Source organism: Sus scrofa, chromosome 2, assembly GCF_054392235.1.
Source record: "Sus scrofa isolate SSC_HxYL_T2T_F1_AM1 chromosome 2, Sscrofa_HxYL_maternal_Yorkshire_Landrace_v2.0, whole genome shotgun sequence".
Taxonomy (NCBI): domain Eukaryota; kingdom Metazoa; phylum Chordata; class Mammalia; order Artiodactyla; family Suidae; genus Sus; species Sus scrofa.
Window position 1 is genome coordinate 147244763 of NC_139384.1, and position 21160 is coordinate 147265922.

Sequence of the window (21160 nt, forward strand, 5' to 3'; positions counted from 1 at the left end):
CGTTTCCGGCTCGGGCCTCTCTGGCAGACCCTGAGGTTGAAGGAAGAAGGGGAGGCCTTCCAGCCTGGTCCAGGGACCGAAGCAAAGGCTGGGAGTGTGCGTGGGGGCATCCCGCAGCTCGCCCCTTCTCCCACCGCCGCCAGGAGCCTGATAGGTTTCTGCCAAGCCCGCTGCCTGGCAGGGGCGGGAAGGGCCATGCAGGAAGCGACCCGGAGGCCAGCCCTGTGGTTTGGAGGCAGCTGTTTAAGGCTGTGTCTTCTCAGGCTGGGAACAGAAAGGCGGGTGGAAGGCAGGCCGAGACGTGAGGATTTCCCCCCAAGCCGGCTGTCTTGGGGTAGAAAGTTGTGTTTTAAGGAAGTCAGAGTCCCCGCGGGTAGCCAGCAGAGACATAGGTAGGACCCTGGAACTCCTGGTAGTGATTAAACTCAGCAAACTCGAGAGCACCTTCTAGGCGCAGCCTAATGCGAGGGGTGCAGAAAATGCAGGCCCCGTCCCCAGGGAGCTTGTCCTGACTGTCAGCAGGATGCAGGTGCTGCACAGGAAAGTGTCAGTTGTGAGAGGTGCGGCCAGCTTTGCCACGGAGGAGCTCTGTGACCTTGGCAAGTAGCAGTAGCTCTCTGAGCCTCAAGGTCAGCATCTGTAGAACCCCGCCCTGTACTTTCTGCTCTGTCGATGTGACTCTCCTGAGGCCCGTGGAGCCTGGAGGGGGTGGAGATCCCAGAAATGAGTGGAGGTGAAGCTAGCCTCCCTCGGGCGGGAGCCTGGATGGTCCCAGAACAGCACGAGCAGGAGCTGCGCTCCTTTTTTAGGCCCTGGGGACAAACTGTACTCTGCTAGATGAGAGAATGGGGCCTCTCTGCAGGTTCCATGGGGGCCTTCATCAGCGCTCAGACGTTTGCCCCGGGACAGGGCCTGGGCAAAAGAGGTGACCCCGTGAACAGCCTCCGCCGCCAGTGGAATGTCTTCCAGACTCCACATAAGGATGGCCTTGCCTAGAAAAGGCAGCGAGTGCAGCGTGAGAATGCAGTGTACCTGCTCGACCCATTGCTTTTGAGAATGGGCTCCTTCTACCCTGGGGGAAGGCAGGGGTGGCCAGATTGTGTTTGGGTGCAAAGCTCCAGGATAAATAAGGTACGTTCCTGGAGGAGCAGAGATGTTATCCAACTGTTTGAAAAAACATATTTTATATTAAAACAATGATGGCATATGTTGTAGTAAAACGCAAAAAGCTTCCAAACTTGAGAGGTAAAACAGGAGAGCCCCCCCGCCCCCCAAAAAGGGCTTTTGAATGCCCCTGTGGTTTTGAGCCACGTTTCTAGCCTACAGTTCCTCTGCTACCCTGGGAAGCAGGTGCGCCGGGAGGGGAGAGCCCTTCCGCTGCGCCAAGCGCCTGCTTTCTGAGCCTCCTGCTGTCTTTCTCTGCGGTGGGGGGACAGAACCACTTCTCCTATAGTCAGAAACATTGCTTCTCCCGCCAGCTGGAAAGGCCTCCTGGCCTCTGGGACTTGTCTTGCAAAAGAAATGTGTGTAATAAATTCTCTTTAAGAGCAGGAAGTGCTATTATCCTTGTGAAAGAGAAAGAGATGTTGAGTGTGTGTGCATGTGTGTGTCTGTGTGTGTGTGCGTGCGTGCATGCGTGTAAGTGTCTGACCAAATTAGCCTAGTGGCAGCATGAATGGGACTGGGCAGAGGGGAGCTCATTCCAGAGCCCCTCTCTGGTGTTTTATGCCTAATTTTCAGTATTTAAGTATGCTCTTGGCAGGAACACTCTATCAGTTTCCAGCCCAAGAAAAAGACTTTTTTTTTTTTATGGCCACGCTTGTGGCATATGGAAATGACACAGCCAGGGACGGAATCCGAGCGGCAGCTGTGATCTACGCCATAGCTGCAGCAACGCCAGATAGTTTAACCCGCTGTACCAGCCAGGGATCGAACCTCTGCCTCCCCAGGAACCCAAGCTGCTGTAGTCGGATTCTTAACCTACTGCGCCACAGTGGGAACTACAGAGCTGTTTTTGTTTTGTTTTGTTTAGTCTTTTTAGGGCCGCACCTGCGGCATATGGAGGTTACCAGACTAGGGGTCGAATCAGAGCTGTAGCTGCCAGCCTACACCACAGCCACAGCAACGCGGCATCTGAGCCTCGTCTGCGACCTATACCACCTTCATCCTCATGAATGCTAGGCAGAGTCGTTTCCACTGCACCACAACGGGAACTCCAGATTTTTTTTTTTTAATAAATAGCTGGAGTTTCCGTCGTGGCTCAGCGGAAAATGAATCGACTGGCATCCATGAGGATGCATGTTCGATCCCTGGCCTCGTCCAGTGGGTTAAGGATCCGGCGTTGCCGTGAGCTGTGGTGTAGGTTGCAGACGCAGCTTGGATCCCTTGTTGCTGTGGCTGTGGCATAGGCTGGCAGCTACAGCTCTGATTCAAACTCTAGCCTGGGAACCTCCATATACCGTGGGTGTGGCCCTAAAAAGCAAAAAAAAAAAAAAAAAAAAAGAGAGAAGAAGAAGAAACAGCTGACTGGTTTGCTTGCAAAGAGCGTTGCAGTGGTGAAGGGACAGCACAGATCTCAGACAAGGGTTTATTGTCTCTGAGCCTCAGTCTCCACATCTGTAAAATGGGAGTTAAATGAACGAGGTGATATTATGTAGCATGTAGCACAGCACCTGTCGTACTGTACCAAAGCAATTCCTTTTGACTATTAGCTGTTCTTTCTAATGAGATGTGGTGCTCTGAAAAACATTGTGATATTAATTGAAGTATCTGGTAGTAATTTTACTTGGCTCTTTCAGGACAGACTCTCAAACATCTTTGGGAAATTAGAGAGAGAGGGCCACTCCTAGCTTTGCATTGGGACTTCCGACGTGAACCAGAAGTCAAGGAGAGGCCGTGCTGGCCAAAGCCATTGTCACTGGCTTTGGAACAGTGACCAAGGTCCAGTGTTCCTGAGGTCCACGTGAGGAATCCTTCGGGCCAGCCCTCTGCCTGTGCTCTCTCCCTGCTAAGCAGGACAGGAAGCTTCACAGTTGAGTCCTACTGCAGACAAATGCTGGGGCTCATTGATTCCATCACTCAGTTATTCTACAAGCATTTCTTGAGTACCTGCTGGGTGCCAGGCACTGTGCCACAAACAAAGCACAATGGTAAACAAGACACATGCAGTTTCTGCCTCTCTCAGCTTGATCATTAGAGGAGATGGACGTTAAAACAAGCAATTACACAAATAATCGTATTTTGTAATTATGGTAAGCGCCGGAGCTTTTCCTTAAGTAACTGAACTTCCTCTTGGTGGCTCTTGGCCTGAAATAGGCTGCCACACAATACTTCACCCTTGAGAAAAGGAAGCCGAAACCAAGGTCCCGGAATGGAATATTCAAATAACATTCATAAATCTTGTGATCACATACAGGAACTCTTAGCACAGTGAAAGTTGCCTTCGTTTGCTTTGGGACATCATGTCAGACTCCACTGACCCTTTCTGGCAGAGCTTGTGTTGGGGTTCTTCCTGGGGAAGTGGTCTCTCACAGGACTCGGGAGACTTTTCAGTGCTTGTGGCCTTCAGTCTTGGGAAGAGGAAGTAGAGGGCGTGCCCTGTGCGGCGTCCCCCCATCTGGGCAGAGTGGGGTCTTCAGCTCCCTTCAGAGCTGCATTGGCACCTCTGGCACCCACGGTGGTTATTAGAGTTTAGACCTTGAAGTTGTTCAAAGATGCTACAATTAACATCTCCCAAGCAGCTCCGCAGAACTTGGTTGCTAGGCAGCAGACCTTTAAAGACAATTTGTCAATTTCTGCCAAAAGAGAGAAAAATAGTAAACACTCACATTTCTGAGAAACTTGCTTGTTTTCCAAAAGCTTCCAACTTCCTTGCCATGGCAAGGCCTCCAGTTCATCAGTGTCTATTTTATCCTTTTTTTTTTTTTTTTTTTTTTGGTTGTTCCCAGGCCGAGGGTCGGATCGGAGCTACAGCTGCTGGCCCACACCACAGCCACAGCAACACAGGATCCGAGCCGCTTCTTCGGCCTACACCGCAGCTCACTGCAGCGCTAGATCCTTAACCCACTGAGTGAGGCCAGGGATCGAATCCACAACCTCATGGTTCCTACTCGGATTTGTTTCTGCTGCACCACAACAGGAGCTCCGGCGTCCATTTTAATCTTTGGTTTTCGTAAATAATTCTGAGGCATTATAGGAGAATAAATGAGCCCTTTTTTAAAGCCTAACCTTTGGTAATTCAAAACAGATGTTTGGGTTGCCGTGTTTGTGGACAGGTCTTCTAGGAATGTACAGGGGTTCCTTTGTGAGAATCAGAGAACTCAGCTATAGCCCTAGAAAGGTGGTGGCAGATCCAGGGAAGCTCTTGAGTCATTCAGCCTTAGGTAGAACCTAGCATGTGCCAGGCCCCTTGTACCCTGCTGCAGCCTGTGACCTGGCCAGACCTCACTGAGCTTACCTTCTAGTAGGGAAGACGTGGCAGGAGCCCAGGAGATCCCAACGCAGAGGCTGTGGGAGTTCAGAGGCAGCCTAGAACCCAGCCTGGGATCAGGGAAGGTTTTCCAGAGCTGCCGTAGGCGGGACTAAGACCCTAAAGGTGAAACGGGCTGCCTCCACGTGGGCAGGGAGAAGCGTGTCCCAGCAGGGCCCTCCCATGTGCCAAGGGTGAAAAGTATTTGGAAGGGAGACTGCCAGGGCGGCTGTCTGTGTGGACGCAGGGCCTGGTAGGCCCTGCAGCTGAGCCTGAGGGCTGTGAGAAAACAGTGGAAAGCCACTGGAGGACTTGCAGCTTGCAGAAGCCACCGTCTGATTTGCATATCCCAGTCCTTGGGGAAGCCACCTGACTTGGCTTCAGGTTAACTCAAGGGCATTGGCAATGAGCAGGTGGCCAAGAGGAGCAGGGGTCGTGGGCAGTGCTGGATGGCTCTGCGGTAGTCTGGATTCTTTTGCCACTTCCAACATGTAGGACCTTATTAAACTAACCTGAGATCCAGGTATCTCAGCTGTAAAATAGGGGTGATGGGGGAGTGGCCGTTGTGGCACAGTGGAAACGAATCCAACGAGTATCCGTGAGGGTGCAGGTTCGATGCTTGGCCTCACTCAGTGTGTCAGGGATCCAGCGTTGCTATTTCTGTGGCTCTGATTTTTGACTCCTAGCCTGGAACTTCCATATGCCTTAGGTGTGGCCCTAAAAAAAAAAAAAAAAAAAGAAGGGAGTTCCCACCCTGGCACAGTGGAACAGGAATCTGACTAGGATCCATGACATTGCAGGTTGGATGCCTGACCTTGCTCAGTGGGTTAAGGATACAGCATTGCCGTGAGCTGTGGTATAGGTCGCAGACGCACCTCGGATCTGACTTTGCTGTGGCTGTGGTGTAGACCGGCAGCTGTAGCTCCGATTGGACCCCTAGCCTGGGAATCTCCATATGCCGCAGGTGCAGCCCTAAAAAGCAAAAAAAAAAAAATTAAGTAGGGATGATGGTAGCACCCACTATCAGAGTTGGTATAGGAACTAATAATAAATTAATTCAGGAACAGCCGTTAGAGCAAACTATTGCATTTGGAGTAGATAAGCAATGAGATCCCGGTGTATAGAACAGGGAACTATATCCATTGCTTGAGATGGAACGTGGTGGAGGATAATGTGAGAAAAAGAATATATGCATATGTGTGTGTGTATATATATATATATGCATATAAAGAATACATGCATATGTATCACATATATAATGTGAGGAAAGGAATATATGCATATATACGTATGACTGGGTCACTTTGCTGTACAGTAGAACACTGTAAATCAACTATATTGAAAAAAATAAAAATCATTTTTAAAAAAGAGCAGGAGTTCTCATCGTGGCACAGTGGAAATGAATCCGACTAGGCACCAGGAGGTTGCAGGTTCGATCCCTCAGTGGGTTATGGATCCAGCATTGCCGTGAGTTGTGGTGTAGGTCATAGACGCAGCTTGGGTCTGGTGTTGCTGTGGCTGTGGTGTAGGCCGGCAGCTGTAGCTCCAATTGGACCCCTAGCCTGGGAACCTCCATATGCCACGGGTACGGCCTCAAGAGAGACAAATAAAAAAATAAAGAAGTAATTTAGAGAAAGAACAGCCATTGGAGTAGTGCTGGGCACGCGGTGCTCTCTAAGTGTTGACTAGTACCATTAAGATAGCTCTGCCTTTGCTGTGCTTCCATCGGTCCTCTGCCCTAAAGAGCCACTGGTGGCCCATGTGCCCCCTGCTTCCTGAGTGACCCTAAATGAGACTTGCAACTCTCTTGGGACCAGACTCTTTTCTCTGTCTCTCCTGGATCTCCCTGACCAAGGTGAGCCTGGGATCCCTTCCTACTCTCAGTTCTCAATGCCAAGCCTGTTCCTAGGTCAGGGCCACCTCTCCCCCAGTGGTGGCAGCTTGGCACTCGGTCTGTGCCTACAGACCAAGGCTGCCGGTTGCTCCATTCAGTCCACGTGCTTGGGTTATTTCAGCTCTGGATATAGCCGCGAGGTGTCTTCATCCGTTCATGGGGGTTCCAAAAGCATGGCCGAGGAGCCAGTTGGGGGCCTCATCAGATAACTCCCCAGAGGCGCCCTTGTATGCACCCCTTCATTTAATCACCCACTCTGTCCCTATTTATTGAGAACCTTCTATGTCCCAGGCACTGGGAATATTGCAGAGAACAGGACAGGTGTGGCAGGACATGTGATAAGCAACAAAGCAACGTGAATACCCCAGTTCTTTTCAGGAATCTAAGTACCAGAAAGTGAGGGAGCCTGCCGGGCTGGAAAGTAGCCTTGTCAGGTGGTCAGTACTGCCTGAGAATGACAAGGGTAATCCCTCTGAGGTGGCGCTCACACTGTAGCCCAGAATGTGGGAACAGCGAGAGGTTTCATACTCACCTGTGCCTTTCTGGAGGAGTGCACAGGGACGCGAGGCTCTTAAAGGGTTGATTTCTAGGGCGAGGTGACAGGCCTTCCCAGGTGGGCGGTTCCCCTTGGCATCAGAGCAACAGGGTGTTAGGTGTCTACCACGTGGCTTGCCAGGGTTGGGAGAACCTTGAGACAGTCATCCATCCACCCTGGGTTCAGTTCACCCCTGCCAGGTCCTGACCTGGGGCCCAGAGGGAACTAACTCAGCCCCAGCCTTGCTGGGTTTGGCAGAAGCCTCAGCTAGGAAAGGCCCCAGCCAGCAAAGGGGGTCCCGAAGGACCCCACAGGAGCACCAGTACCTGAGTCTGTGTCCTTGTAGCAGCCTTCTTGCTGCTTGCTAATAAGATATGCAAATTATTAAGGCTGTGAAATCTTTGCCACATTCCATCTTCTGTTTAATTAGCATTTAATCGCAATCTCATTTTAATTTTTTCACACTGGTACCCTAATTAAATGTTAGGGTGTTAGTCTTAACAATTAAGTTATATCGGCAAATAGAGTCTTCAAGAAACTTGACCTTTTGCAAGCCAGGGCCCTCTCTAGCTAGATGCAGACGTTAATGAGATCTCTGCAAGGTGCTGCCTGGAGCCCCCGTTTTAGCGCCCCCATTCCAGTCGTTTCCTGTAGTTACAGCCCTAGCTTCAGATGGGACACGCCGCCAATGAGTGGGGATGCTAGTGAGCGCCGGGAGCCTCTGGAAGGCTGGTAGACTCTCGTTCTTCCAGGGAAGGAAGTGGATGTAGAGGTGGGGGCGGAGACAGGACATTGGGAAGAGCAGTTTCCTCCCCCCCCAGGGAGCCCAGTGAAAACCAGAGCATGGGGGCGCCTCCGCTCAGGGCCTGGCCCTCAGGGATCTGGGATGGGCTTGACTGAGAAGGCATTCAGCACCCTCCCCTAGCCTGGCACACACAGGACGGTACTGCCCTGGTCCCACCTGGCAGGCCACGTGGCGTCCTTGGTCTTGGGACCAGAGAGACCCTGACCAATGGGAAGCTGTTCCCTAGGCTGCCCCAAACGCTGGCCTCTCCCTCAGCTGTTTGCATGAGGCCCTGGCATGTAGTTGCCTGGACTCTTCCACTTTGAGCCTATGGTTGCAATGACAAAGGATAAATTTGGAGCAGAAATTCCCTGAACTGTCACTTCATGGCAGTATTGCATTCACAGAAGCCTTTCTGCCATCTGATTTTTTCCTCACTATTTTTGCCTTTCTTGGCAAGTCTTTTTTTTTTTTTTTTTTTTTTTTTGGCCCACAGTGTGTGGAAGTTCCTGAGCCAGAGATCGAACCTGAGCCACAGCATTAACCCAGATCGCTGCAGTGACAACACCAGATCCTTAACCCAGTGGGCCACAGGGAAACTCCACTGGCAAGTCCTTCCTCTTCTCTCTGACATCTGCTCTTGCCCACCACTCAAACTCTGTTCTCAAACAGGTCAGAGCACGTACATTCGTGTAGCACATTCCTTTTTCTTTTTAGGGCTGTACCTGTGGCATATGGAAGTTTCCAGGCTAGGTTAACTCAGAGCTGCAGCTGCCAGCCTACGCCACAGCCACAGCAACACGGGTTCCGAGCTGCATCTGTGACGCCACAGCTTGAGGCGATGCTGGATCCTTCACCCACTGAGCGATACCAGGGATTGAACCCTAGTCCTCACGGACACTGTCAGGGTCTTAACGTGCTGAGCCACAGCAGGAACCCCCGGCACATTGATTGAAGATCTTCTGTATACGAAGCCCTGTGCTGGGTTCAGAGAAGCTGCGTTATTATCCTTCCTGCTTTCGTGTGGTCGTATCTTTGAGTGAGGGGGCAGGAGGCCCCCTGGAGTTGCCTTCGCCTTCTCGCGTGCTGGCCTGCGGAGCAGCCCACCGTGAGGCGCGCTGAGGCCGTTCTCTCCCTCCCGTGCTCCTGACAGGTTTTCCGGACAGACCTGATCACAGCCATGAAGATCCCAGACTCCTACCAGCTCAGCCCGGATGACTACTACATCCTGGCAGACCCGTGGCGACAGGAATGGGAGAAAGGCGTGCAGGTGCCCGCTGGGGCAGAGGCCATTCCGGAGCCTGTGGTCAGGTGAGCTGGGCGGTCCGGGCCGGGGGGCCGCAGGCAGGGGAGGAAGGGGGAGGCTAGGGCCAGTCAAGGACCCTACCAGTCCTGAGATTGCCTTTACTTTCTAGGATATCCTCAGGCTTTTGTTTTTGTTTCTTTGGTCCTAAAAAGCTGGTGGTTTACCTCGGAGGCTAAGGGCTTGGGCTCACGCTCAGCTCTGGAGCCAGACAGCCTGGATTCAAAGGGCTGCTCACATTCAATGGGACGTTGGGCTAGAAATGTAGTCTCCCTGGGCCTCAGTTTCCTTGTCTGTGAAATGGGAGTGATAACAGAAACCTGGCGCCATGCAGTGGTCAAGATGACATAGGGAGACGACGCAGGGAAGGCCCTGGGCGTAGGACCTGGCACACGCCAGCGCTCAGTGAAAATGGACGTGGACTTAGCTTGCTGTCGATCCAAACTAGGTCCCACCGGAGGATTGTATCAGGGAAGTCTCCAGGCTTTTAACTAGTCCTTAAGACGGAGATAAGCCATGCTCTGGACTTGTTAAACCTTTTAAGGAGTTCTTAGCAGGAGGAAGTCAAGTGCCTGGCACACACATCAGATGCTCAGGAAGCGGTTGCTAAGACCAGCCTCTGAGGAGGCCCCCTGCCAGGCTGGGTCAGGGCTGGGGCACCAGTGAGTCCTCTCCGGGCTTTGTAGCCTTCCGGTCTTGTAGGTCAGAGACACCCCTGGTGCTCCTGTCGGGAGGTGGCCTCCTGGCCACGGGCCTTGCCTCCGTTGGCAGAGCTTAGCCAAGTGCTTCTTTCCGCACCCTGGGAGATGCTCCAGGTCATGTCTCGGGACAGAGGGGCCTGCTGTCCCAGCCTCCCCTGCCCACTGGCCCGCCTGGGCCGGGCAGCTCGTGTTACTGGCAGTTTATTCCCAGCCTTGGCAGCCCCATGGCTCTCGCTTAGGCCCATTTTGACCAGGCCTTGGGCGAAGATCTCGGCCGTCACCTCCCTTGACATTGGCACTTTGCTTCCTGGCAGCCACACTGATGACTGGCTCACAGACGCCCAGTGCCTGCCTGGTGCCAGGCCTGTGCTGGGCATGGGAGTACAGAGGCGAAGCAGACGCTAAGCCCTACTCGGCGCTCGGTGAGGACTGGGTATTGGGCAGTGCTCGTCCTCCTGGTGCCTGGGGGCGGAGTGCCCACCAGCTCTTGTCTTCCACCCTTCTAGAATCAGGGAAGCACCTCCCTGGGTGAGAGTATGTGCAAGATTTGGAAGAAGAATTTATTCTCTGCCTCTCCTGCCCAGGACCAAAAAGGGGGGGGTCAGACTCTTGGCGGGTTTCTCACTCTCACCTCTGTAAACTGAGGGGCTGTTACCGGCCTCTCTGAGCCCGTTCCCTCCTCTGCAAAACGGGGCTGATAACAGTACACAGTCCGAGGCTGTGGTGCTGAGGGATAAATGAGAATTCTCATGCCCAGGGCCCAGGACAACGAGGCAGAGGGGCGGGTCACTAGCTGGGCAGAGAGACATGCGTGCGGATCAGGCCCTTCTCTCCTTGAAGGCTGGGAGATCCCAGAGACATTGGCCGGCCTGGGTGATCAACTGCAGATGCCTCAACACCAGTGGCAGCCAGTGTTGCATCTGTTCTGACAGCTCTGGCTCCAGCCATGTGCACATGGCTGCTGTAGGCTGAGAAGAGCCAGGCACTCCTGGCCTGTCCATGGTCTTTGGAGGGGATAGGCTGAGGGGGAGGGCAGGGAGGGATGCTCTGGTGGAGATCTCAGGGCCCCTTCTTCCCCTGTCTCCCTCCAGCCTGGTCCCCACATCGCCCAGGACACCTGCCACTGCACAGCCCTCATCTGGAAGCCAGCACGGCAGCCACCATGGTTAGAGCTGTTATAGGAACTCTGTTCCTGAGAACTGGCTGTGCTGAGCCTGCCAGACTCATCTTCACATTTAATTACCATATCAGGCCTCGGAAGGGCATCTTACTGTCCCCATTTAACAGATGAGGAAGTTGGGAAATTCTGGGGAATTCCCTGCATGACCGCCAGGGCCTTGTGGGCTGGGCCAGGAAGTCACAGGCCACAGGAACAGGCCCTGGGGTGCCCCTCGGTGGCCTGAAGAGAGTCTTGTGCGCTGATCACCTTGGCATGCTGACTCTGACTGCCCTCCCCCAGCTGCCCCCCCATCCCCCTCTCGTGCCCAGTGCGTCCGTCCCCCGTCCCCACCGCACCCCTGCCCCAGCCCTCGAGCAGATCTGCCCACCTCATGGTCTGAAACTTCCCTGGAGAATGATAACCTCTCACCTGCAGATCGGGAACTGAGGGGCTACCTCCAGAGCTCCCTGACTGCGGCCAGAAGACTGCCCAGGGCAAAACCGCCTGTGGCGTCTGTGTGGTTCTCTGCAGTAGCGAGCCCTCCCCTCCTCCAGAGTCCACCTCCTCCTCCAGAGCCCCCCCTCCTCCTCCAGAGCCCCCCTTCTCCTCCAGAGCCCACCTGCTCCTTCTCCAGAGCCCACCTCCTCCTCCAGAGCCCCTTCTTCCTCCTCCAGAGCCCCCGCCTCCTCCTCCAGAGCCTACCTGCTCCTCCTCCAGAGCACCCCCTGCTCCTCCAGAGCCCCCCTCCTCCTCTTCCAGAGCCCCCCTCCCCCCAGCTGACCTCATTCCTACCAGCTGCAGCTGAGACAAGGCCTTGGCCTCCCAGGCCACCCTTGGTAGGAACGTTTCCTGCATAGTCAGAGCCAGAAGAGGCTAAACAGAGGAGGAGGAGAGCCCCAGGAAGCACAGGAAATGCCTTTTCTGTTGTGAGCCCTGTAACCCCAGCTTCCCAGAGAAAGGAATGCTCTCTTGGTCCCAAGAGGTCTGGTCAGGTGGCAGCTGACTGAGCACACAAGTGTGGTAGTTATGCCAATAAATGGTGGCCGTTCAGACAAGGTTGTCTAAAACCCCAGCTAAGCTGGGGGCACAGAAAAGCAGGGTGGTGGCAAAATTACATTTGAAAGAATGCATTCATTCAAGGAGTTCCCGTTGTGGTGCAGCGGAAATGAATCTGACTAGAATCCATGAGAACGTGGGTTTGATCCCTGGCCTCACTCACTGGGTTGGGGATCCAGCGTTGCCATGAGCTGTGGTATAGGTCACAGACGCTGTTCAGAACTGGGGTTGCTGCAGCTGTGGCGTAGGCTGGCAGCTGTAGCTCCGATTCGACCCCTCGCCTGGGAACGTCATGTTCCCCTGGTGCGGCCCTAAAAAGACAAAACAAAACAAAACAAAATGCCTTAATTCAGATAAGAGCCTCGTGGAGTTCCCTGATGACCTAGCAGTTAAGGATCCAGCATGTCACTGCTGTGGCTCGGGTTGCTGCTGTTCTGCAAGGTTCAGTCCCTTGGGCTTGGGAACTTCTGCATGTTGCAGGTGTGGCCAAAAAAAAGAAAAACGAGACAAATACGAGCCTCATGGGAAAGGCAGAACTCAGAGTGCTGGTACTGCTTCCACCTGGAATGATGCGGGCGGGGTGGGGGCGTCACATCACTGTCAGTGTCAAGACCCCTCCATCTGGGCATCTTGTGTGGGAAAAGGTGGTGCCAAGCCCTTGCCCTTTCTCCTTGCCTCCCTCCCCCTCCTCTGGGCCTCTCTCCTGACCTGGGGGCCATTCTGCCTCCCTGTCTCCCTCATCCTTCCTGCCCCCCTCGGTGACACCCGGGGCACTTCCGGGAGCCCAGGAGCCTTCCCCACAGCTGTACCATTTCTGCATCCAGAGCCCTGCCCTCCCCTGCCCATCTGCGCTGAGTCACAGCCCCTGGCAGCGCTGCCTCCGACCCCAGGAGGCCTCTCGGGCAAGTGAGGGGCCTCCCAGCCCTGGCAGGGCTGGCCAGACGGAGGCCCGGCGCCACAGCAATAACCATGGCAACTGGTAGGGGGTGGGAAGAGCTAGCATTCTGAACTGGCATGGGGAGCTGAGGGGCAGCACGCAGCTGAGCCAGGAGAGGACGCTGTCCCTCCCACGGCGAGAAGCCCTCACATTCCATCTCAGAAGGAGCAGAGCCATATCCAGAGGTTTTAAAGTACATCCTCACATGTAGAGAGAGCTTACTACCGGCCAGGCATGGCCTTGCGAGCTCCGCGTTACCCCTCCTCTGAGTCCTCGTGACCCCATACAAGGTAGGTGCTGTTGCCACTAGCTCATTTTTTTGGATGCGCTCACGGGGTCAGAGGACATTTCAGTGGCTTACCTAGAGTCGCACATTAAGTAGTGGAGCTGGCCTCAGACCTTACCCTGAAGCTAGAGCCTCGGTTCTCCTGAGGCTGTTGGTGGGGCCAGGTCTTTGAGGGCCGGCCTGGGGTCAATGCCCGGTCTCTCTCCAGCTTGGAGGGTATGCAAAAGGACCTATCCCCCACTTGTCCCCAAGAGGCTGGCAGCAGGCATTGCCCAGGACAGCCCTCGGATGCCTCCTGTAGCCTCTGCAGGGTGGACAGGTGGAAGGGACGAGTCTGCTTGGCATCAAAGCCTCACACCGCAGGAGCGCTCTAGCTCCTCATCCGGGCTGGTCCGCTCCCTGGAGGCCGCAGATCCTGCGGAAAGCAGGCCCAGGGCACCCTCCCCGCATGACATCCTCTCTCGATTTCTCAGGATTCTGCCACCCTTGGAAGGCCCCCCTTCCCAGGTGTCCCCTAGCAGCTCTGAACTTGGTGAGGGCTCGCAGCCTGACTGGCCAGGGGGCAGCCGCTATGACCTGGACGAGATCGACGCCTACTGGCTGGAACTCATCAACTCGGAGCTCAAGGAGATGGGTAGGTGACCTGCCCGCTGAGAAGGGGATGGGGCCGCCAGGGAGGGTTTTCTTCTGAACCCCAGCATCCTCACCCTCAGGAGGGCAGTGGCCACCACTGGGCTTTGGCACTGCCCGGAGCTGGGGGGGCCATCCCTGCTGCATTACTGCCTACTGTGCTTCAGTTTTCGGAGCTGTCAGGTGAAGGCAATAATACTGTCATTTAGACGGTTCTCGGGACTCTCGTGGTGAGCCTGTTACAGTGAGAGGGCCCTAGGAGTCTGGGATGACAGGTGGGCCGGGCTCAGTTAGTATACGGGCCTCCGGGAAGGACCAGCTCTGCCCTGTTGCGCCACCTTCCGAGGTTCCCCACATACGCGCAGCTCAAGCACTGGGTTCCCTAGAGACACGGGCCTAGTATCTGTGTGTGCATAAGTGTGCGTGGTCCCCAGCAGGGTCTAAAGTCCGAACGCCAGGCCCCCCAGGGGCCTTTGAGGCTGTGGGGCCCAGCCCAGTCAGTTTTCAGACGCTGGAACTGTTCCCGAGGTGGTGCACGCCGTAGGTGGGTGGACACCCTCCCGGCCGTCTGCTCTGAGAGGCCAGGCTCCTGACGCCCCTGCCCTGCTGTCCTCACAGAGAGGCCAGAGCTGGATGAGCTGACGCTCGAGCGCGTGCTGGAGGAGCTGGAGACGACGTGCCACCAGAACATGGCACGGGCCATCGAGACGCAGGAGGGGCTGGGCATCGAGTATGACGAGGATGTCGTCTGTGACGTGTGCCGCTCTCCCGAGGGCGAAGATGGCAACGAGATGGTCTTCTGCGACAAGTGCAACGTCTGCGTGCACCAGGTGGGCAGCCCCCTCTCCCCCCGCCCCGCCCCGTCTCGGACGCCACATCGTGTGCAGCGCCTGTGTGGGCAGGCCCCCGTCTAGGCTGCTCACCTGGCTGTCGGGCTGCAGCAGCGCTGTGGGCACAGGCCCCTAAGAAGGAGGGCAGGGGCCAGATAGGTTCGGCGTGAGTGCCCGTCAGGCCAGGGACATCCGGGGCCGCTTAGCTCGGCCTCTCTGCCAGACTCGAGCACCTGTCGTCGGATGGCCTGTCCATCCCTTCCTGTTGGCCTCCCTCACCCTCTCCCCTCCAAGCACTCCCCCTGCTCCTCACCCTCTCCCCCTCCAAAGCCTGGAGCCAGGTCCCTTTGTTTTAAACCATGGCTCTGCCGTTTACAAGCTCTGTGCCTTTGAGTGAGTTTCTTAACCTCTGTGAGCCCCTGTTGCCTCAAGTGTGAATATAATAAGTTGTGCAGATGAAGTGCCTCCTGTGCATCCTTTGGTTGGGGCAGCGTGGTCCGGGCTGTCCTGGTGGTTAACCTGACCTGGCTCCCCTCTTGATCTTGGGCCCCGAGGCTCTAGGTCTTGGCCCTCCCTGGGCCTTGTCTTGGTAGAAGATGTAGAAGATGTGACTGGAACCCAGGGGACCCGCTCTGGTCCTGACTCAGCAGCCCTCCTCTGCCCACTCATGCCAGGGAGCTCAGAGGGCCTTCCCCTGGCTGGCGAGTGGGTAGGCAGTGTGCCAGCCTCCTCATTTATCCGCATGCCTGCACGCGGCAGCTCTGAGGTCCCTAAGCCCCAGGTAGGACCAGAAGGATCCCTGTGAAAAAAGATGAAAGCTCTGGGCCTAGTCCTCAGCGGCGTCCGTACCCAGAGCTGTCTTCGGTTTGAGGCAGTGTGGGGATGCCCCCGACGTCCCTCGCGGGTGGGAACCTCTGCTCAGGTGCCTGACCTCCCAGCAGAGGGCAGAGCTGCGCCCTTTCCCAGAAAGGGCTGGGAAATGGTGACATCTCAGCCCACAGCGCAGGCTGAGAGAGAGCCCTTCAGGAGCCCTTGCGTTGTGGTCCCTCCCGAGGTCCCCTTGGCGGAGATGAGGAGCAGTGTCACTCGAGCGCCTGGCTTGGGCTGGGGCCGGGGCCGGTTGCACCTGCATGCTGATCGGGTAGCTTGGCCAGTGCCCCCGCCCCGTGACCACCCTGCCCTCTCCCCAGGCATGCTACGGGATCCTCAAGGTGCCCACGGGCAGCTGGCTGTGCCGGACGTGTGCCCTGGGTGTCCAGCCGAAGTGCCTGCTCTGCCCCAAGCGAGGAGGAGCCTTGAAGCCCACTAGAAGCGGGACCAAGTGGGTGCACGTCAGCTGCGCTCTCTGGATTCCTGAGGTGAGCAGACGAGGCGTGGGGCAGCCCTGGGGCATAACCCTGGGGAGGTGGGTGTAACCAGAACTCAGAATCCAGGTGGCAGAGCACCGGGCAGAGAAGGTGATGGACCACATTACACGGGGGCACCTCAGGAGTTGCGCCTGGGAAGAATTTCCCCATGGACATGGGCAGAATGCAGGTGGTAGTTTCTCTGGGGAGGTGGGATTATGAGCCACAGGGGCAGCAGGTGCTGGGAGTGAGATCTGGACAAGAGCTGGGCAGCTGACTCCAGGGGGAAGCAGGTGCAGGTCTCTCCAGACCGAGCAGGGCCGGCTGTGGTCAAGCACGTGTTTAAAATACAAATTAGCCAGATGCCCTAAAAGGAAATCAGATGGGGAGCCAGATTGAAAGCCGGATAGTAGGCCTGGGTCTGAGTCTAGGGGGGGAAGGACCATGGGCAGTGGGCTGGGCCCATGATGAGTTCTCAGCGGCCCCGGGCTCACACCGTATTTGGAACATGAAATGCTGACCTCGACCGGAGTGTCGGCTTTGGCCCTGCTGTGTTTCCGGACCCAGCATGAGGCCCCACTGCAGTGCTGCCTGAGCCCAGAAGTGTGCCAGGTGGCCCTGTCAGCAGGCGGCCCCTGCCCGTCCTGGGCTTGCCGTCCCACAGTCCTTGCTGGGAGCCACATTGCAGGCCTCTGTGATCAGAGCGGTTCTGTCAGCAACAGTCACTTGTCCCCACGTCAGCGTTTTAAAGGCTGGAACTACATTTGGGCACAGCAGCGACACAGAGCCAACAGGGACCTGCCATGGGGACCCTTCCGTGCAGGACCTCTGGACATGGGCAGTGGGAAGGCAAAGGTGCCCTGCCTCTGGGGCTGAGGGGTGGGCTGTTCCCAGGAGACAGGCATGGTGGCAGGCCCGTCCCCACAGGAGGGGCTGACCAGGTGCACCCCCATTGGCCAAGAACGTCCTTGGAGGCCCCCAAGAAGAGATCCTGCCGTGGGGGCCTATAGTTGCCACCCGGAAAAATAAGTGAAATAAATACAAATTATAATAAGAACTCTGAAGATGCTGCTAACCAAAGCCTGCGGGAGAGCGGAGAGCGGACCTTGCACGCTCTTGTCATCACACGCATGCACACGGAAGGGTCTCTGTCTTAAGGCCCACACATCCCAGGCCCACAGTCAGTTACATGCTCTGATCTGCACTCTCCCCGTCCCAAGTGAAGCCCAGCCACTGGCGCGCGCACACTGACACTTCATCAGTGGTCACCTTGAGAAGTCTGGAAGGCCTGGGGACTCTCTGCCTGCCCAGTCTGCCCACTGCCTGGTTTCAGCAGAAAGCCCCGCCTTGGGCGAGCCCCAGGCAGGCTGGGGATGAGAGGCCTGATGCAGCTCCCTGTGTCCCGCCCAGGTCAGCATCGGATGCCCTGAGAAGATGGAGCCCATCACCAAGATCTCACACATCCCGGCCAGCCGCTGGGCTCTGTCCTGCAGCCTCTGCAAGGAGTGCACAGGCACCTGCATCCAGGTACACAGCCCCTTCACCCCAGCGCTGCCCGGAAGCCCACGCAGGAGCCAGCTCCATGGAGGGGCGTGTCTGGGACACCCTGTAAAACAGGCTGCGGCCACCACCCTCCTCCTTCCCTGAAGGTGCTGCGGACAGAACCCCCGATGGGCCCGGACGGGGACCAGGGTCAGAATCCCACCTGCTGGACCTTCCTCCCTCCCTCATGCTATTAGTCCCGCCATACAGGCCCGAGGAGCCAGGCTCGCCACCCCATTCCCATGCTGAGGACTCTGACTTTGCTCAAGAGCAAGTGTGTTTGGGCTTAGTGAACACACTGACCTCACTTTGGACGTCAGACTTGACGTGTGGGAGGCGTAGGAGACAAACTTCCTCCAGCGAAGCCGACAGGCTCTCCTGACACAGGGCAGGGCTTCATTAGTCTGTTGATGGCAGGGGTTCCCAAATTTCAGCCTGCATCAGGGTTTCGCAGAGGACTCGTTCAAACACAGATTGCCTCCTCCCCCCACCAAGAGGTCCTGCTTCTGTCCCTCTGAGGTGGGGCTGAGAATTTGCATATTTCTAACGAGTTCCCACGGGATGCTCGTGCTGCGGGTCTGCAGGTCGGGAGGTGGGAGGACCAGGCTCGTCTCTTCACTTTGAACACTAGGGGGGCCTCTCTCCATTTGTAAGACTCTCGGAACGGCTTGTGAGTGCAGTCCCTGATGTTTGGGTAGGTTCCTGCTGAAACAGTTGTCAGCTGTCCACAGCATCATGCCAGGCACCTCAGGCCTCGAGGTGGCCCTGGGCAAGAGAAGGAGGAAGGGGCTCAACTCCAGGCCCTCTCCCCAGAGGACAAGGGACTCCCCATCTTGATTAACGCCGCAGGAGTGGAGGAGGCAGGCACCCATCACCAGGCTCTTTCTTTGGGTGCCTCAGAATCCAGCGTCATTTGTCCACACAAATGCAGCTTGTCCCCAGAGGGACTGTCGTCATGTATTATTGACTTCCTAGGGTATATGGCGCTGAACCCCGTTTCCTCTCCATCCCCCCTTCCCACCTGCCGCGGCTCCAGTCCGTACCCCACGAGATGTTAGGAACCCACGTCATTTTGTTTAGGACCCCCTGGGGGGTGCCCCACGTCCTTCTCCCTCCCGCCAGGGCTCCCTTCACACCTGACGCTCCCCTTCCTCTGCCTCCAGTGTTCCATGCCTTCCTGCGTCACGGCATTCCACGTCACCTGCGCCTTTGACCACAGCCTGGAAATGAGGACTATATTAGCGGACAACGACGAGGTCAAGTTCAAGTCCTTCTGCCAGGAGCACAGTGACGGGGGCTCACGGGGTGAAATGCCGTCCGAGCCTGCGGAGCCCAGCCAAGCCGGCGAGGACCTGGAGAAGGTGACCCTGCGTAAGCAGCGGCTGCAGCAGCTGGAAGAAGATTTCTACGAGCTGGTGGAGCCGGCCGAGGTGGCCGAGCGCCTGGACCTGGCCGAGGCACTGGTTGACTTCATCTACCAGTACTGGAAGCTGAAGAGGAAAGCCAACGCCAACCAGCCGCTGCTGACACCCAAAACGGACGAGGTGGACAACCTGGCCCAGCAGGAGCAGGACGTCCTGTACCGCCGCCTGAAGCTCTTCACACACCTGCGGCAGGACCTGGAGAGAGTGAGTCGCCCCCGCCGCCGCCACCGCCGCTGCCCAGGCTTCCCGGGGGGCCCTCCCGCCGCTCCCTCGACACCTTAGAGCAGCTGTTCACCAGGGTTCATGCTGTGAGCGCTGGCAGGGCCCTGAGGGCCTCCAGATCTCAGACAGGGCGAGGGGAGCTGATGGTTTGCACAACAGGGGAGGATCCAGCTCTGGGGTCTCTGAGTCTCTCTCTTGTCCCAGCCCTTCTGCAGGCCTGTTGAAGCCTGGGAGTCTTCTGGGGCGGGGAGGCTGGGAGGCGTCAGAGCCGGGGCAAGGACCCAGGCTTTGGATGCCTGGTGGTCTCTATGGGCCCTGCCTGGTCCCAACACGCAAGGTTTGCTCAGAGTCGAGGCAGGGGAGGAACTGGGAAGTTGAATCAGCCCAATAAGCACATCGGGCCAAGGCAGGGAAGGCCGATGTGAGCACGGCTCCCAGGGGTGCTGGCTGAAGGGGACAGTATGAGCAGAGGCACGGGGGCGGCAGGATGGGCCGGAGGCGCGCAGCAGCCTGTGTGGAGTGGAAGCATGGGGCTGGGTGGGCCCAAGTGTGTCTGGAAGCAGTAGAAGTATTTTAAGCAGGGACCGTCCTGCTGTGGCTGCAACTTCCGAACACTCAGGCTGTAGGTGGCGGCACAGGGCCGGGATGGCGGGAGGGAGTGGGTTGGCCAGAAGCCCTCAGCTGTGCCCTGGGTGATCTTTGCTTGGTCCAGGGTCATAGCTCTGGGAGCTGAGTGAGAGAAGGAGGGTGTGCACACTCCACCATTTGGGGCTGGGCAGTGGAGCCTGGGGGCCAGTGAGAGTTGCTTTCCTAGAGCACGGAGGCCTTCCCAAAGCCGCTGATCCCTCCTACTCATCCCAAAAGAAGGTTGGTGGCGGGGGGGAGGGGTCCCCCTTCTGTGGAATGTGCCCTTGAAGTTGGCTTTTCTGGCACTGCTCCAGCTGCTGCAGTACCGCCCCCAAACTGGAGGCAGCCCAGGGAGGAAGCAAGGTGTTTGAGGTCTGTGATCCAGTCCTCTGATCCCCAGTTGCTGTTCTGGCCTCCCCTCTGTGGGACACTGAGTTCTAGGACTCTGGGGCTTTGGCTGAGGGGCATGTCAGAGTGTCCTCCGTGGACACAGACACACATGGCCACCCTGTCCCCAGGCTGGGCTAGGAGACCGCCCTGGGGGGAGCATCAGGGCGGCTGCATGTGACCTGGGGCAGCTGCTCCGCTTACGTGTCTCTCAGCTGGCGCTTCTGTAGAGCCCTTAGAGCAACTCGGCAGATGTTGTCCTGTGGGGCTCTGGTGGCCAGGTGGTGGGGGAGATGAGACGGAGGCTATGAAACTGGACCCGGCTTCTCCACCCGTCTTCACCGCACTGATCTTCCCAGGTCAGAGGACCCTGTTGGCCTAGCAGGGAGCTTACTCTCTGGTTGCCAGCCTACTCCTGGGTCAGAAGGCAGGGGCATGGGGGACGCTAAATGTCCATGGCTCCCAGCAGGACAGAGAGCAAGGCCAGCAACGTTGCAGTCACCACTTCCTGCGCAGCCCAGCCTCCTGTCTCACGGGGCAGGACCATCAGGTACAGATCCTTCTGAGATCAAAGCTGTTCCACGCCTGCCCTCAGGCCATCCCCGAGTCTCCCCCCAGGGTCTCCAGTGCAGGCATCCTGCTCTCACTCCTTTTTCCAGATGACTCGGGACATCTGACTTCCCTGGTATGTGCTGGTCGGTGCCGTGTCTGACCCTGGCTAGGCTGTGTAGGGGGGTCAGGGGTGGGCTCAGCTATGGATCATCATCCTGGAAAAAGGGACCAGAAGTGTGTGGTGCCATCCCTGCTGTGAACAGACGGGAACCCTGGGGCTCAGAGAGGGATGTTTATTTTCTAAGGTTGAGTTGAATATGGACCTGAGTCGGGGGAGGGTTTGTCAGAGAGGTGTTGGCTTATCGTCTAGTCTGTCCATTTGGGGGCCACTTATCGGTCCGCTCGCCTCTCAACGCCACTTGGTACAGTTGCGGCCAGGGACTGAGGTTGTCAAGGGGCAGGATGCCAGCTGAGGCA

At 56.8% G+C, this 21160-nt stretch overlaps 1 protein-coding gene across 36 annotated transcripts in view; it reads left to right on the top strand.

Moving 5' to 3' along the window:
• JADE2 (jade family PHD finger 2) overlaps positions 1–21160 on the top strand; it is a 146058-nt gene that overhangs the window by 109147 nt on the left and 15751 nt on the right. For 35 of the 36 annotated variants that reach the window (XM_085014574.1, XM_085014571.1, XM_085014572.1 and 32 more), the window contains 6 exons: positions 8835–8992; positions 13597–13757; positions 14372–14583; positions 15774–15941; positions 17340–17456; positions 18635–19099. In XM_085014574.1, coding sequence (XP_084870700.1) covers positions 8835–8992; positions 13597–13757; positions 14372–14583; positions 15774–15941; positions 17340–17456; positions 18635–19099 — 1281 coding nt within the window. Of the gene's footprint in view, positions 1–8834; positions 8993–12901; positions 13128–13596; positions 13758–14371; positions 14584–15773; positions 15942–17339; positions 17457–18634; positions 19100–21160 lie in introns of those variants that run through there. The other variant, XM_085014595.1, reaches the window with a different exon arrangement.